Raw genomic sequence first — 18,042 nt, forward strand, 5'->3', positions numbered from 1 at the left:
ACAGATGTCATTTATTATGTTTCATTCTGCTCTTTGCCTCTGTCTCTGATAAGGAAAAATGTTGCTCAGGCCAACTAAATGCAAACAAGGTATTATAAAGACAAGTAATGATGAAACTAGAAAAAGCACCAGTCTGATCAAGCTTCCCCTTCATAAATCATAGTGTTTCAATGCTGCTTTACATACTGGTACCTAAGTTGTTGGTTTCTCAACCAAAAAATGATAAACAATCCCATTTTGCTGTTGTATTTTTTGGTAATAATTTTCTTTGTAAATTTATTGTATCAAACTGTAAGTTCATCTTTAAAGCCGAAAAAGTAGTCCTGTATCCTTAATAACTTGATGCTCGTCAGTTTTGCTATTTGAGATTTTATTCTTTAAGAAGAATGATGTACTGATACCTTTGAAAGAATTTTTAAAAAGATTCACGTTACGTGATCTGAGTTCTTCAGTGAGAATGTAAAATCTATTATTAATAAATAAATAAAAAGATCCACACTGAATCCATCAAGAATCCATCGTTAACCAGCGTTCAAATCAGTAGATACAGAATGTGTGTGCCGGGGAGGGGGGAATTATAACAAATCATGCTCGTTTGCTAGAAGAAGTCAAACATGCAATCACTTATAAAAGGATATATGCCAATTAATTTAACTCTCTTGAGATCATAATAAATTAATTCACCTAACTACTCAAGGTGAGGGATGTAATATCCCAACCAAAATGGTAAACATGATTCCCAGTCAAAAGGTCACATATGGATAAACACATAGCCAGAAGAGAAATGCCTTACTCAGGCAGAACTGAATGTATTCAAGTCAAGATGCGAACCAGAAGCAACACTAAGAAAGCTCATTAAAGCTAGAAAGTGATGTGCCTTCCCTTACAAAAAGTGCAAGTACATGCATTCAGCACACTCCCTGCACCCTGAAACTTTGTATGGAGAAAAATTCCTCATCCCTTCAGCTCCTTTTTGACAGCTTAGTTCTTCAACATAAAACTAAAGCTTGTCTTGCCAACAACAGTCCTCTGTACAATCAACCATAAAAAACTGCTGAACAGTCCGTTTGGGCCATGTACCAGAGGCCTGAGCACACTGTGTAAGGAGGGTGTGACCCATGCAAACTTACATATTCTTCTTCAGTCTCCTCAACAAAGAAAGCTTCTCCATTGTCACCCAACTTCATGTGAAGATCCACTGCATTGCCATTGATTTCTATATCAATCTATGGGAGAAACAAAGTATGACTTAATGTTCAAGGAGTCTTTCCTTCAAGTTAAACTAAACCGGAACTCTGAGTTCTCAAGCCGAACTTAGCATAGTTTTGAGGTTCCTAGAACTACAGCCTCTGAGAAACACTGCTACTTGCCCCTATCTAACCCCTAAGAAGCCAAATGGAGCTGGCAGAGGGAGAGACGGACAACCAGGAATTGAAAGAAAGTGTTTCACCATCTATTTTTACAACATATAAAAATTTTAAAATATTTTTCAAATTTAAAATGGGGGAAATATTACTGTCAAACATTTGCACACTTTCCAAGTTATGGCACAGGCAGGCCTCACCTCACGCGGTTCAGATACACACAGTTTCAGGAACCGCAGGATGTGAGCTGTGAGCAACTGCATCAAGTACAACTTCACTGACAGTTCTGCCCACAGATCACTACATAAGTAACAGGTGACAATCAGTGTTGTGACTGGTCACTGATGATGGTGGTTCCATTTTCCCAGGAACCAGGTGAAATGATGAAATAAGTAATATCATGTTAAAAAAAAAATTCAAGTAGACATATGCGTTAGGCCACTTTTGTGTTTGCTATAAAGAAATACCCAAGGCTGGGCAATTTATGAAGAAAGAGGTTTAACTGGCTCATGGTTCTGCAGGCTGTACAAGCATGGTGTTGGCATCTGCTTGGTTTCTGGGGAGGACTCAGAAAACTTTTACTCATGGTGAAAGGCGAAGTGGGGGCAGACATGTCACATAGTGAGAGCAGGTGCAAGAGACTGGGGGTGCCACACAAAGGTGCCACACACTTTTAAAACAATTGGATCTTGTCAACTCAGCAAAAACTCATTCATCCCCAAGTGGATAGTGCTAAGCCATCCATGAGGGATCTGCCCCCATGATCCAAACACCTCCCACCAGGCTCACCTCCATCACTGGAGTTCACATTTCAACATGAGACTTGGAGGAGACATCCAAACCTTATCAACATATATTGTCAAAATGCTTGTTATAAAACTCCTATGTATGGGCCGGGTGCAGTGGCTCATGCTTGTAATCCCAGTACTTTGGGAGACTGAGGTGGGCAGGTCACCTGAGGTCAAGAGTTCGAGACCAACCTGACCAACATGGTGAAACCCCGTCTCTACCAAAAATACAAAATCAGCCGGGCATGGTGGCACACACCTGTAATCCCAGCTACTAGGGAGGCTGAGGCAGGAGAATCACTTGAACCCAGGAGGCGGAGGTTGCAGTGAGCCGAGATCACGCCATTGCACTCCAGCCTGGGCAACAAGAGTGAAACTCTATCTCAAAAAGAAAAACAAACAAAACAAAACAAAACAAAACAAAAACAAACAAAAAAACCTCCTATGTATGAATAACATAACCACACTGAAGTGGGTGAGGAAGAATGGAACTAACCTAAATTACCTTGGAAACAGTATTTTGACTTGTATTATAAGTCTAAAGACATATTTTATATGTTACTCCAAACAAATATTCTGCAGTAGTTAATACATTCACAGAGATTTGAGTTAGCAATTCTGAAACTATTTTGTGTTGCCCAGGATTGAGTAACTACGCAGATATACTGATGATAATCAGAGCCATGTTTCCTGTTGAAAAAGAAAAAAATTATAAATAAGGAGGGGGAAAGAAGCCTGTGATGGTGGATGGGAACTGGAGGAACCCGTGTGCACTCATGATTTTCATATATAGATGCAGGGGTGTGTGTGGGTGTGTGTGTGTGTGTGTGTGTGTGTGTGTGTACGCGTGCACACATCCACCCATTTCCTAGCTCTGCCGGCTTGGGCTGCCTAGAAGCAATGATACCTCAGGAGTTACGAGCACACCTAATAATCAGATCTTTGTTCGTAAATACTATTCTTCAATAAAAGGAACTGGGGTAAAATAATTAATGCCAGAGCTGAGGCAGGGAAAGTAGCTTCTTCTGGAACACATTCTGGTACTGGGAAGGAAGGGTTCAAAAACTGATGGGAGCACTTCAAAGGAACTCAACTTGAAGGACATATACTAACAGTCAAACTGGGACAATCTGAGCAACTAATTTCATTTTTGGAGGCTATCTGTTTATCCAGTGTAGCTGGGAAAATAGAAGAATGCTTCTTTAACATGCAAATTCAGACTCTAAACTATTCATACACTACCTCAGAAAAATTAACACTTCACAGCCCTTACTTTTAGAGACCAAGTATGACATGTCTCAATGTGACAACTTACTTTATCATCTTTGTGTGACTTTAAATGGAGTTTGGTCTTTCCAAAAATTAAACCTAACATCAAATTATGCCAATATTGGCAATACTTAAAAGAATATGCTGTGAACTCTTCAGGCAACAACAACACAAAGATTTTAAAAATATTTTGAGAGAGCACCAAGTTGGAACGTATTCTTCCCACCAAGATGATTATTTTAAAAAGGACACTAATTTGATGTATTAAATTCTAGTAAAATAGTTTTAAAAATAACCCCTCATTTCCATATAGTCTTACTTCTTACACTGTGGCTTAATTGTGCTGAACATGACATAGGACTAAGATGCTGAAATGAAACTGGTATCTCTGAGAAACAGTCAATGTACTAGACTTTTGAACTGGCTTACCACTCTTTGGGTAAGAATATCTCAAATGTCTTTTGGGAGTCTATTCATCCTGTTTCAAATCATATACAAGCTGAGTGTCTCAAATCCAAAAATCTGAAATCTAAAAATGCTCAAAAATCTGAAACTTCTTGAGCATTTACGTGACATTCAAAGGTAATGCTCACTGGAGCACTTCAGACGTCAGATTTTCAGATTTGGGATGCTCAACCGGTAAGTATAGTGTACATATTCCCAAAATGAAAAAAAACTGAAATCCAAAATGCTCTAGTCCCAAGCATTTCAGATAAGGGATACTCAACCTGTATTTCTGGTGTGGCTTTAGGGAATAGAGGTGGGCTGCTGTCCAAAGCCAATAAATATATCCCTTTCCCAGCTACAGAAACTGGTCCCAGAGATATGTCTGTTCCTTTGACAGGGAGACTAAATACTGATACTTCTGTAGGAAGCTCTCTCTCCACTGGGGTTGATGAGTTAACAGACTGTGAGCCTGGAGGTATTGGTGGCCATCTTACATTAGAGAGAAAACAGAAGTGGAAGCAGAGATGAGAAGCGGGGAAAGAAAAAGGGAATTCTGACAGTAGGCTTTTTTTGCCTAAGCTAGTAGAGGGTAAATTTCTGTTATCAGCAATGAAAATAGTTTTAATACACTGGGTTACTTAACTTTGATAAATAATCTGACCAGGCGTGGTGGCTCACACCTGTAATCCCAACACTTTGGGAGGCCAAGGTGGGTGGCTTACCTGAGATCAGGAGTTTGAGACCATCCTAGCCAACATGGAGAAACCCCATCTCTACTAAAAATACAAAACTCAGCCAGGCGTGGTAGCATGTGCCTATAATCCCAGCTACTCGGGAGGCTGAGGCAGGAGAAAAGCTTGAATCAGGGAGGCGGAGGTTGCAGTGAGCAGAGATTGCCCCACTGCACTCCAGCTTGGGTGACAAAGCGAGACTCCATCTCAAAAAAAAAAAAAAAAATTATAAATAATCAAGTAACCAGCTTTTTCTGATATCAATAAATTTTAAAATATCAAGTACATGTTTACCTTCTAAAAGTAAACTCCTAAGTTATTAAATTTACTGGGAGTACTGCTGTTCTACCAAACAATTACATATCGATAGCAGTGGGAAAATTATTATACTACATCACTCTAAACAGTGGTTTTAAGATGGTCATGATTTCAAATTCACTTCATAGGTACAACCGTATTTGAAAATTTGGGGTCCTACTTTCACATCAATAGCCAGCTTTCCCTAACCCAAACTGACTTAAAATAAGACAAATAGTTAATGCAAATTGCCAGCGTATCTCAAAGTAGGCATGATTTCAGTTTTACTCTCACAGTTTTTCAGTTTTCTCACAGGAAAGCTGTTTTGGTAAATCAAATGGCCAAATTTCCTCCCAAACATATTATTTGGGTTTTTGAGATACTAAGGGAGTAGGGGGAAAAAAATTCTCTTTTCTTGTGTCTCATGGGTACATTCCTATTAAAAATGCAACGTTTTGACAAGATAGTAACACGATTGTGTAGCTTTTGCACAGGAATTGTATTATTTCCTAAATTAGAGGCACACAGCAAGCAGGAAAAGGTGTTTTATCTATTTGATCACCATTTACAGATGCATACATGCTTATATCTGCCTTCAGGTTCCATTTTGAAAGTCCAGACACTGATCCAATGTGATAAAAAACAATCCCAGCAAAAAAAAAAAAAAGATGATGATACCTTACAGCAGTTTTACAATAGATCCATACACAACTAATGAGAAATTTCGGTTTGTTGCCAATTCCCCCAGAACAGGTTCAGTCTGAAAGTACTATTGGTATTACCACAAAGAAAGAAAAAATTTCAGAGAAGCTAAACTATGGCTAAATAACACTGTTTTGCAATGAAAAGTTTCTAAGTCCCTAAGTAAACTGCAACTGATTTTGCTTTCTAAAGGGTGACTCTGGCCAGACCACACAGGCCCTGCTACCCTGAAATGTGGTTCTCCAGTGGAAACTGATTTTGTAATACCTAGAAATGAGACATTTTTCCTGGAGGAAAAAAAGAAAAAGAATATCTAGTTTTGTGAAATCCATTTTCTTTCACTCTCAAAATAACATTTAAGTTTAATTAAACAGAAGGAAATTTCTATTTAAAGATCAGCTATATGAAATAGCAAAAAGCTGAAAATAAATGTTTTCGACTTACACCAGTGGTCCTCTACCACATACTTTTAGGTCTGTGCCAGAAAATGGTGAAGATCTTTTGTTGTGCTTTAAAATGTTGACAAAGCCTTTCTATGTTATTTAAGTAGATACTGCGAGGCAAGAGTAGAAAGAGAAATCTTACTGTGTACCTGCCAAGTGTTATTACTAGCTCTGTTTTCTAATTTGATTGACATCAGATATACTAGCAAAACTTCCACCTGCTCCATAACCTGAAGAGGATATATAAAAAAGAAAAACCTACACAAATATCTTCTTCCTGAATGAATCTTCCCTAAAACAAACGAAAGTCTACCAGCCTATGGTCTGTTGGTTAGCATTTTGGTCAAATATGGGGACAAGTCCTGGTATCAACAACAGAATTTAGATTACAAAAGTTTTTACAGCTTTGTCAAAACAAACAAAACGTGGCATTAATTAATTTCCTTTAAAAAAAAAAAATATGGGCTGGGCACGGTGGCTCACGCTTATAATCCCAGCACTTTGGGAGGCCGAGGCGGGTGGATCACGAGTTCAGGAGATCGAGACCACGGTGAAACCCTGTCTCTACTAAAAATACAAAAAAAATTAGCCGGGCGTGGTGGTGGGCGCCTGTAGTCCCAGCTCTCGGAGAGGCTGAGGCAGGAGAATGGCATGAACCCGGGAGGCGGAGCTTGCAGTGAGCCGAGATCGCACCACTGCACTCCAGCGTGGGCGACAGAGCAAGACTCTGTCTCAAAAAAAAAAAATATGGCCAGGTGCGGTGGCTCTACACCTGTAATCCCAGAACTTTGGGAGGCCGAAGCAGGTGGATCACTTGAGGTCAGGAGTTCGAGACCAGCCTAGCCAAAAAGGTGAAACCCCATCTCTACTAAAAATACAAAAAATTAGGGGGGCATGGTGGCATGTGCCTGTAATCCCAGGCACTCGGGAGGCTGAGGCAGGAGAATCGCTTGAACCTGGGAGGCGGAGGATGCAGTGAGCCAAGACCACACCACTGTACTCCAGCCTGAGCAACAAAGCAAGACTCCGACTCAAAAATATGTATGTGTGTGTGTGTGTGTGTGTGTGTGTTTTCTTGATTATACCAACCTATTCCATTTACAATTAGTATGAAGGTATTAACCTAAGTATTTAAAAATACTATATAAGGTAAAGGGAACTTTTCTTTTTCTAAATATGCCTAAGTTTCCCCATCTAGTTTCTGTTTTGCTTTTCTGAGTTGCAACATGTAAGATTATTATAATAATTTTCAGTTTCCCTTTCCCTTGAAGAGACTTCTGCAGTCGAGCTTTGTGGTTTTCAAAGTAACTTCAAAAGCAATACATAAAGGTTGACTTCTCATAACATTGTCTCAACATCATTCAGGTTAAAAAAAAAAAAGGCCCAGAAAACTCACAATAGCGATTTATTCATAGAGGATGACTTTTCTACTCCTTGAGGACACTCACTCACTTTCTCTTTGAATCTCAGGATGACTTTTCCTCTCCTTGAGGACACTCACCACTTTCTCTTTGGATCTCAGGACTCCCAGCTTTCCAAACCGAACATGAAAAGGCGAACACTGATAGCTGCCATCCTGCTGCTGTACCACGATGACATCGATGCACCCAGAGAGGGTGGCCTGGTTAATGCCCTTGTAGAGTTCCTTCACAGTGACAATCACCTGCCCAGCCAGCTGTCCCACATAATTCATGGTTTGAGACTACAAGAAACAAAAATTAGATGAGATGTTAACACTAAATTTGTGATCTATTGACAATGACAAAGAAATAACAGTCGTAACAAAAACGACACTACTCACTTGTATGCCAGATTTCATATCATTAGCCTTGTTAATGATATGCTCATGCTACCACTGTTTCTACACATTTCCACACACGGACCACCCGAGACTATTCTCCTTTGTATCTGAGAGGCTGCTCCAGCCAGGGCCTGAGGCATTCCCTTTCCTTTCCCAGCAATCTGGACAATACTGACTGGCATTAGGGACTTTTTCCCCAAAGTTCAAGACCAGCACAGAATCACCAAAGAACCTTGACCTCCTGCCCAAGACCCTTTGGAACCTGGAGCTACTGCACCCACTTTGGCCATAGCAGCCAAACAGAAAAAACAAACATCATCCCCAGGGGAAACCAGAGATTCATCTTCCAACAGAACCAATGTAATAAATTAGTGAGGGCTACATTTTGTAAGGAACTATTATTACCAGAGTAGTATGGTTCAGACACATGCTAGATTAAATAAACTCTAGCAAGTCTGCCTGAGCCTAGCCCATTTATAACATTACTTCTACGGAAAAATCCCTTCAATGACTCAATATAACTAACTGGAACATGCAATCAAGTTCTACAAAGTTCAAAGCACAGAAAAGGGTTTTACTCTTGTTCCTCAACCTCAATTCACTATTCGAATCACAATCAAAAGGTCTGCACGGAATTCTCCAGAAAGGCTCAAAGGAGAGGAAGTACAGCTAAAGCCAGGGGTGGCTTTATTGCCTTGGCCCCATCCCCAACTTTTCCACTAATAAAAACCAAATCCCCCCTTCAGTCCTAATGTCAGATTTCACTTCCAGCTATTGAATACACCTCCGCATTTTATTCATTAGATGCTGACACCCCTAATATTATGCCAAAGCACAATTCAGTGAAAGCCATTCTGGGGACTGGAATGACAGAGAGTAACCAAGAGTCCCTCCAATGCTCCAGCTAATTCAGAGGCCAACTTTTCACCCAACCACAGGACTGACCGACTGCTCTCCAGGCTGTCTGCCATAAGCAGCTCATGCTCATGGTTTCTCTACATCCAGCTTGGGAGCTGCCTTGAGCTAATTAAACGTCCATGCACTGAAAAGTTTCAGAGAGCATGTTCTGTGTTGCTAGGTGAGTCCAAAACTGAACTGGGAGAAAGAACGCTGTCTTCTTGGGAAAACTCAGGGGCCTCCAGGATATCTGCTTGCACAGAAATTCACTCTGCTCTTCACAGATGAGTGGCCACGGCAGAGCCCTGATTCTAAATTGTTTCCTGTTCCTACAAGCAGATGAATGTGTAATCAAGGCCCATCAGTTCTACACCACGAAGCATCGCCATGATAATTTTACCCTGGAAGAAATTTTTAAAATATTTTAAAACTAATGTTATCAAGGCCCTTAAATGCACCCATAGAAGAGCTGGAAAACGCTTGTGCTGCAAAACTTACTCCTAAATAACAAAATAAGATGACATCCTTTATGTGACATCAAACAATTATAATCTGGTGATGGTTTTGGTTTTGGAATAATTGATTTGACCTCAATAGCTAAACCAAATTAAGCATGTATCAAGTGCTCAATAATCATTTCTTGAATGAATGAACAAATGAACTAGTAATAAATGAGACTAAAAAAATAAGAAACATAAAAAAAAAGTGTGGGGAGTTAATAGTGTTTCATCAAAATATTCATATAACACCCCATTATGTTTTTAATAATTACATTTCTATTTTGAGGTCACCGTAGATTCACATGTGGTTCTAAAAAATAACACAGCTAGATCTCATGCATCCTTTTCATATTCTGTAATGCATATTCACAACATGCTTTTTACCTACATGGCACACATATGAATTAAACAGCGTTCAAGCAGTCAATCTTGGTATTACTGCTTGAATGGTGGTAGCAATGTTAAAATGAATTTTATTACAAGAAACAAAAAAAAATCATAATTGTTAGACCTTTTCTTAAAATAAACAAAAAAAATGCTAACTTTTAAGCATTGACATTCAGCCACAAACAAGTCTTATAAACATAAATGTGTAACAAGCTTCCATCAACTACAGCATAAAATTCATAATTAAGTGTAACTGTATCTATTCAAGATTATTTTAACTACCACGGTTAAGGGATGTGCTGTTATATGGGAAAACCTAATGTGTAAATGCCAGTTGCTAAATGTAGAAAAATATAGGTTGTCAAATAACTGGTTTTCTCTTGACAGATAATGAAACAATGACATTTATATTGTGAAGGCTGGTAAAACAAAAGTAAAGGGAGGCCTGTAGCTTAACGTGCTACACCCTGGGAATGATGACAGCTGTCTGCTAGAAGGGTCACCCCAACAGAGCTGGGGAAAGAGGCTTCCTCACTGTTATGTCTGGAGGAACCTCAGTTGTTCGTCTTAGGCATGAGGGATATGTTAAACAGCCTGCTCTTGAAGCAGAATCTAGCGCCATATACCTTATTCCTACATGCTAGCCCAGCATAGCTACACAATAAGAACCAAGTCAGACCTGTCCTGGTCAACACCTGGGAAAGCCACACTCTGAACCAGCAGCAGAAAAGATACACAATGATGTAACCCAAATGTTTAAAAAATATAGCAAAATAACACACTATAAACTATTCCTCATATTTTATCATGAATGATGAGGGAAAATGTGGGAGAAGAAAATAAATAAGGGAGAGTGACAGAGACCAAGGGAGAGCCATGCAGAAAGAAACAAACAAGAAGTCACAGAGAAAAAAGAGCAAAAGCAAAGACAGAATATATAACCAGAAAGGCAGGTTCATTTGGAGACGCCCCACAGAAAGTAAAATGTGGAAATGAAAAATGGTCACAGAGCAGCATCCCTATCTTGAGGCTTACGGGCATAAATAAAAATATTAAAGTGCGGCTGGGCGCGGTGGCTCACGCCTGTAATCCCAGCACTTTGGGAGGCCAAGGCGGGCGGATCACGAGGTCCGGAGATCGAGACCACGGTGAAACCCCGTCTCTACTAAAAATACAAAAAATTAGCCGGGCGTGGTGGCGGGCGCCTGTAGTCCCAGCTACTGGGGAGGCTGAGGCAGGAGAATGGCGTGAACCCGGGAGGCGGAGCTTGCAGTGAGCCGAGATCGCGCCACTGCACTCCAGCCTGGGTGACAGAGCAAGACTCCGTCTAAAAAAAAAAAAAAAAAAAAAAAAAATTAAAGTGCACTTGCTGATTCTTGGAACAAGAAGAATACATCCAGCCCATTCTTTCAACAAAGACCAAAAATGCTTGTAACACATCTCTGAAATACTCTAACAATAATTACACCGGAAGCAACTCTTTTTGAAAGCTCATAACATCCCAAATTCTTAAACTTATACATTATCTCAGAACTACTTTAGAGGTAGTATTATTTCTATTTTTAAAGACAATTAAGGCTGGGTGTAGTGGCTCACGCCTGTAATCCCAGCACTCTGAGAGGCTGAGGCAGGCAGATCACTTGAAGTCAGGAGTTCGAGACCAGCCTGGCCAACACGGTGAAGGCCTGTCTTTACTAAAAATACAAAAACTTAGCCGGGCGTGGTGGCATGTGCCTGTAATCCCAGCTACTTGGGAGGCTGAGGCAGGAGAATCACTTGAACCTGGGAAACAGAGGTTGCAGTCAGCCGAGATCACACCACTGCACTCAAACCTGGGTGACAGAGCGAGACTCCGTCTCAAAAAAAAAAAAAAAAAAAAAAAAAAGAAAGAAATGAGGGTTAGAAAAGTTAAGTAATATCTATGACCTCCCTCCGTCCCCCACCACCACAAAATTCATATGTTGAAGCCCTGACACCCAATGTGATGGTATTTGGAGATAGGGCCTTTGGGAAGTAAATAGATTTAGATGAGGTCATATGTGTGGAGCCTCCATGTGATGGATCAGTGTCCTTCTAAGAGGAGAAACAGACCTAGACCACGCTCTCTTTCCTTTCCTCGTGAGAATACAGCAAGAAGTCTGCAAACCAGGAAGAGAGCCCCATCAGCTGGCACTTTGATCAGTGAGAATGGTAAGAAATAAATGTCTGTTGTTTAAGCCAAATACCATCTATGGTATTCTGCTGCAGTAGCCCAAGCTGACTAAGACAAGTCTCTTCTTAAACATCAAATGCTATACTGCATTTCAGTTTTGGGATCTTTACAGTTGACAGAGACTCACTACTTTACCAAGAAGTCCATAAAAATGTCAGAAAACTATTATGTCCACTAGAAGTCACACTGAATATTACCACGCTCTTCCAAATGAAACCACAACACACCAAAGAATTTATCGGAGTCTCATCTATTCTAGGCTAAGCATTGTTATTCCTTAAAATATTTGAACTGATTGGGTTTACTTTGACTCTTATGACAATTATTTATGTCCATCTTTAAAAACGATATTTAAAGACAACTAGACACAATGGCTCAGATATGGCGTAACTGCTATACAGTGTATGTAATTAATATACAGTGTGCTGTTTAGGCCTAGGTACCTTCCCATGGGCTGGATTAAATATTGGGAGCTCTGAAGAAAAAGAAGTACTTATTGATTACTCAAATAAAAAAGTGAAGAAAAAAAAAGCAGTAGAAAATAAGCAACTACAATACTTATTAGAGGCCAAATGGCCCTTTGCATATAAAATTCAATAAGCCAAATTAGTCCTTCATGCATAAAATCTGACAGTGCCCACTATCGTATTTTTCTTATCAAATATTTTAAGGTATAAAAGGACACACACTGGAATAAATGGGTAGCCTTCAAGATTTCGTTATTCACCAAAAGTTTGAAGATCAGCTTAGCATCTTTTGCTGAGCATCAAAGAAACTAAAATGAATAATCACTATATGGAGTATGGATTTATAAATAAAATGGGCCAGGTGTGGTGGCTCACGCCTGTAATCCCAGCACTTTGGGAGGCCGAAGCAGGTAGATCACTTGAGGTCAGGAGTTCAAGACCAGCCTGGCCAATATGGTGAAACCCTATCTCTACTAAAATACAAAAAATTGGCCTGTACTGTGACACGTGCCTGTAGTCCCAGCTACTCGGGAGGCTGAGGCAGGAGAATCGCTTGAACCCAGGAGGCAGAGGTTGCAGTGAGCTGAGATCGTGCCACTGCACTCCAGCCTGGGTGACAGTGAGACTCCATCTCAAAAAAAAAAAAAAAAAAAGCATCAGTAAATAGGTTCAAATACCAATCCCCCTCCTACAAAAACTGCTTAAAATTATTTCAATTATTTGACGTGTTCAATCAAAAATAACTTTTGTTAAGGAAAAGAGTAATCAGAGATACAAGGTAGTTTAAAAACAATAAAAAATTCATAAATTATCAGCACAAAATGGACACATTCTATTTACTTCTATTTTCATTTTGAGATAGGGTTTCACTGTGTTGCCCAGGCTGGACTGCAATGGTGCGATCTCTGCTCACTGTAACCTCCGCCTCCTGGGCTCAAGCGATGCTCCCACCTTGGCCTCCGGAGTAGCTGGGACTACAGGAATGTGCTACCATGCCCAGCTAATTTTTGTATTTTTTTTGTAGAGACAGGGTTTTGCCATGTTGCCCAGGTTGGTCTTGAACTCCTGGGCTCAAGCAATCCACCTGCCTCGGCTTCCCAAAATGCTGAGATTACAGGTGTGAGCCACCACGACTGGCCTCAAAATGGATACATTCTAAACCATTATTTTAAGTGTTTCAAAATCTGTTTCTTAAGTTTATCTCCAAATATCTAATCAGTACTAGTATCGTTAGTACTACTACCAACAAACACACAACCAAATTTGTTACACGTCTCTCATGTGTCAAGTGCTATGTTAACCTGTATGTTATCTCATGTAGTCTTCACAGATACCCATGGATTTGGTATTCCCATTTATATGTGGAAACTCGGGTTCAGAAATACCCAAGGTCAGCACACTATTAAGTGGCAGAGCTAATATTCAAACTCAAGTATGAGCCTAGAAACTAAGCCCTTACTTGCATCTCTAAGTAACAGAAATGCTCTAAGTAAACATGATAAAAGCCTTCATGAAGCCTCCAGATTTCTTACTGCAAGTGGGCTGCTTTCAGCAATATGAGTATCATTTTTACTTAATGCTACTTGGCTACTTAAAGATGAAATGATTACAGGGAGTCCAAAGAAGCCATACTCACCCTCCAAGTCTCCTCACACCACTACTATTAACCCTCCCGCTGGACCATGGTCCAGTGTTACAAAGCAGACTCCTGGGAGCGCCACATGTCGTGAGGTTTGTGGACAGAGGTTAAAACAGCTTTTACCAAAGAACATGCCATTGCAGCTAACTTTCTGCTCATGCACATGAGGCGTATGCTAGGAGGGAAGAGAGACACAAGATGCTTCAGGAAATAGACAACAGGACACTGTTACCTAGGATGTAGGTAAACATTCCAGCTTGCCCCTGTGCTCCTGGACCAAACTCCTTCAGGACACCCATGATTACAGTTTGCATTTGATTAGCATGTAATATTTTTCAAGAACTTCCTCAAACATACCTCATTTGATTTTCAAAAAGAGAATGTAGGTTATGCTAGCAGGCATTATTAATTTCATTTTAAGTTTGAGATTGATATATGAGGTGTCTACTATTCACTAGAACCCAGTTCTACCTATACTCAGGGTCCCAACTTTCTCTACTACCTCTGACCCATGGCTTAAATCACTGGGTCTCAAAGTGACGTGGTGTCCCTGAGGGCAAAAAAAATCTGAGGGCTGAACTCAGGTTATACTAAATCCCTATGGTTTTCTCCAAGAATCCCAGAGTAACCTAGAGGTGGCCAATATGAATCTGGGGGGTATTCTGGAGGGTAAAAACTTCCCCCAAAAGTAAGTGATGAAACAGCAAAGGTACCCACAGCAGCAGCTGCTGCAAGCTTCTCCCCGGTCAGAGAGGGCAGGGGGGTGACAGTCCTCCAGGGGCTTGCCCACAACATGTAGGTGCTTAACCGAGTCAACATTTTACAAAACAGGCCAACATTCAGATTCAGGAAATACAGAGAACGCCACAAAGATACTCCTCGAGAAGAGCAACTCCAAGACACATAATTGTCAGATTCACCAAAGTTGAAATGAAGGAAAAAATGTTAAGGGCAGCCAGAGAGAAAGGTCGGGTTACCCACAAAGGGAAGCCCATCAGACTAACAGCTGATCTCTCGGCAGAAACTCTACAAGCCAGAAGAGAGTGGGGGCCAATATTCAACATTCTTAAAGAAAAGAATTTTCAACCCAGAATTTCATATCCAGCCAAACTAAGCTTCATAAGTGAAGGAGAAATAAAATACTTTACAGAGAAGCAAATGCTGAGTGATTTTGTCACCACCAGGCCTGCCCTAAAAGAGCTCCTGAAGGAAGCACTAAACATGGAAAGGAACAACAGGTTCCAGCCACTGCAAAAACATGCCAAATTGTAAAGACCATCGAAGCTAGGAAGAAACTGCAGCAACTAACGAGCAAAATAACCAACTAACATCATAATGACAGGATCACATTCACACATAACAATATTAACTTTAAATGTAAATGGGCTAAATGCTCCAATTAAAAGACACAGACTGGCAAACTGGATAAGGAGTCAAGACTCATCAGTGTGCTGTATTCAGGAAACCCATCTCATGTGCAGAGACACACATAAACTCAAAATAAAGGGATGGAGGAAGATCTATCAAGCAAATGGAAAACAAAAAAAGGGAGGGGTTGCAATGCTGGTCTCTGACAAAATAGACTTTAAACCAACAAAGATCAAAAGAGACAAAGAAGGCCACTACATAATGGTAAAGGGATCAATTCAACAAGAAGAGCTAACTATCCTAAACATATATGCACCCAACACAGGAGCACCCAGATTCATAAAGCAAGCCCTGAGTGACCTACAAAGGGACTTAAACTCCCACACAATAATAATGGGAGATTTTAAAACCCCATTGTCAACATTAGACAGATCAACGAGACAGAAAGTTAACAAGGATATCCAGGAATTGAACTCAGCTCTGCACAAAGTGGACCTAATAGACATCTATAGAACTCTCCACCCCAAATCAACAGAATATACATTTTTTTCAGCACCACACCACACCTATTCCAAAATTGACCACATAGTTGGAAGTAAAGCTCTCCTCAGCAAATGTAAAAGAACAGAAATTATAACAAACTGTCTCTCAGACCACAGTGCAATCAAACTAGAACTCAGGATTAAGAAACTCACTCAAAACTGCTCAACTACATGGAAACTGAACAACCTGCTCCTGAATGACTACTGGGTACATAATGAAATGAAGGCAGAAATAAAGATGTTCTTTGAAACCAACGAGAACAAAGACACAACATACCAGAATCTCTGGGACACATTCAAAGCAATGTGTAGAGGGAAATTTATAGCACTAAATGCCCACAAGAGAAAGCAGGAAAGATCCAAAATTGACACCCTAACATCACAATTAAAAGAACTAGAAAAGCAAAAGCAACCACATTCGAAAGCTAGCAGAAGGCTAGAAATAACTAAAATCAGAGCAGAACTGAAGGAAACAGAGACACAAAAAACCCTTCAAAAAATTAATAAATCCAGGAGCTGGTTTTTTGAAAAGATCAACAAAATTGATAGACCGCTAGCAAGACTAATAAAGAAGAAAAGAGAGAAGAATCAAATAGATGCAATAAAAAATGAAAAAGGGGATATCACCACCGATCCCACAGAAATACAATCTACCATCAGAGAATACTACAAACACCTCTATGCAAATAAACTAGAAAATCTAGAAGAAATGGATAAATTCCTCGACAAATACACCCTCCCAAGACTAAACCAGGAAGAAGTTGAATCTCTGAATAGACCAATAACAGGCTCTGAAATTGTGGCAATAATCAATAGCTTACCAACCAAAAAGAGTCCAGGACCTGATGGATTCACAGCCGAATTCTACCAGAGGTACAAGGAGGAACTGGTACCATTTCTTCTGAAACTATTCCAATCAATAGAAAAAGAGGGAATCCTCCCTAACTCATTTTATGAGGCCAGCATCGTCCTGATACCAAAGCCTCGCAGAGACATAACCAAAAAAGAGAATTTCAGACCAATATGCTTGATGAACATTGATGCAAAAATCCTCAATAAAATACTGGCAAACCGAATCCAGCAGCACATCAAAAAGCTTATACACCATGATCAAGTGGGCTTCATCCCTGGGATGCAAGGCTGGTTCAACATATGCAAATCAATAAATGTAATCCAGCATATAAACAGAACCAAAGACAAAAACCACATGATTATCTCAATAGATGCAGAAAAGGCCTTTGACAAAATTCAACAACCTTTCATGTTAAAAACTCTCAATAAATTAGGTATTGATGGGACGTATCTCAAAATAATAAGAGCTATCTATGACAAGCCCACAGCCAATATCATATTGAATGGGCAAAAACTGGAAGCATTCCCTTTGAAAACTGGCACAAGACAGGGATGCCCTCTCTCACCACTCCTATTCAACATAGTGTTGGAAGTTCTGGCCAGGGCAATCAGGCAGGAGAAGGAAATAAAGGGTATTCAATTAGGAAAAGAGGAAGTCAAATTGTCCCTGTTTGCAGATGACATGATTGTATATCTAGAAAACCCCACTGTCTCAGCCCAAAATCTCCTTAAGCTGATTAGCAACTTCAGCAAAGTCTCAGGATACAAAATCAATGTACAAAAATCACAAGTATTCTTGTACACCAATAACAGACAAACAGAGAGCCAAATCATGAGTGAACTCCCATTCACAATTGCTTCAAAGAGAATAAAATACCTAGGAATCCAACTTACAAGGGTTGTGAAGGACCTCTTCAAGGAGAACTACAAACCACTGCTCAATGAAATAAAAGAGGATACAAACAAATGGAAGAACATTCCATGCTCATGGGTTGGAAGAATCAATATCGTGAAAATGGCCATACTGCCCAAGGTCATTTATAGATTCAATGCCATCCCCATCAAGCTACCAATGACTTTCTTCACAGAATTGGAAAAAACTACTTTAAAGTTCATATGGAACCAAAAAAGAGCCCGCAATGCCAAGTCAATCCTAAGCCAAAAGAACAAAGCTGGAGGCATCATGCTACCTGACTTCAAACTATACTACAAGGCTACAGTAACCAAAACAGCATGGTACTGGTACCACAACAGAGACATAGATCAATGGAACAGAACAGAGCCCTCAGAAATGATGCCGCATATCTACAACTATCTGATCTTTGACAAATCTGAC

General features: G+C 40.1%; 1 protein-coding gene across 1 annotated transcript in view; it reads right to left on the bottom strand.

Annotated features, from left to right (window-relative positions):
• The window catches only part of LPIN2 (lipin 2), a 105,686-nt gene that overhangs the window by 36,851 nt on the left and 50,793 nt on the right, over positions 1 to 18,042 (bottom strand). Inside the window, exons 2-3 of the mRNA XM_032152704.2 lie at positions 7,543 to 7,743; positions 1,131 to 1,226 (exon numbers count right to left, since the gene is read on the bottom strand). Of these exons, the coding sequence (XP_032008595.1) occupies positions 1,131 to 1,226; positions 7,543 to 7,734 (288 nt within the window). The 5' untranslated portion in view covers positions 7,735 to 7,743. The remainder of the gene's footprint in view (positions 1 to 1,130; positions 1,227 to 7,542; positions 7,744 to 18,042) is intronic.

This window comes from Hylobates moloch, unplaced genomic scaffold (assembly GCF_009828535.3).
Source record: "Hylobates moloch isolate HMO894 unplaced genomic scaffold, HMol_V3 SCAFFOLD_5, whole genome shotgun sequence".
Classification (NCBI taxonomy): domain Eukaryota; kingdom Metazoa; phylum Chordata; class Mammalia; order Primates; family Hylobatidae; genus Hylobates; species Hylobates moloch.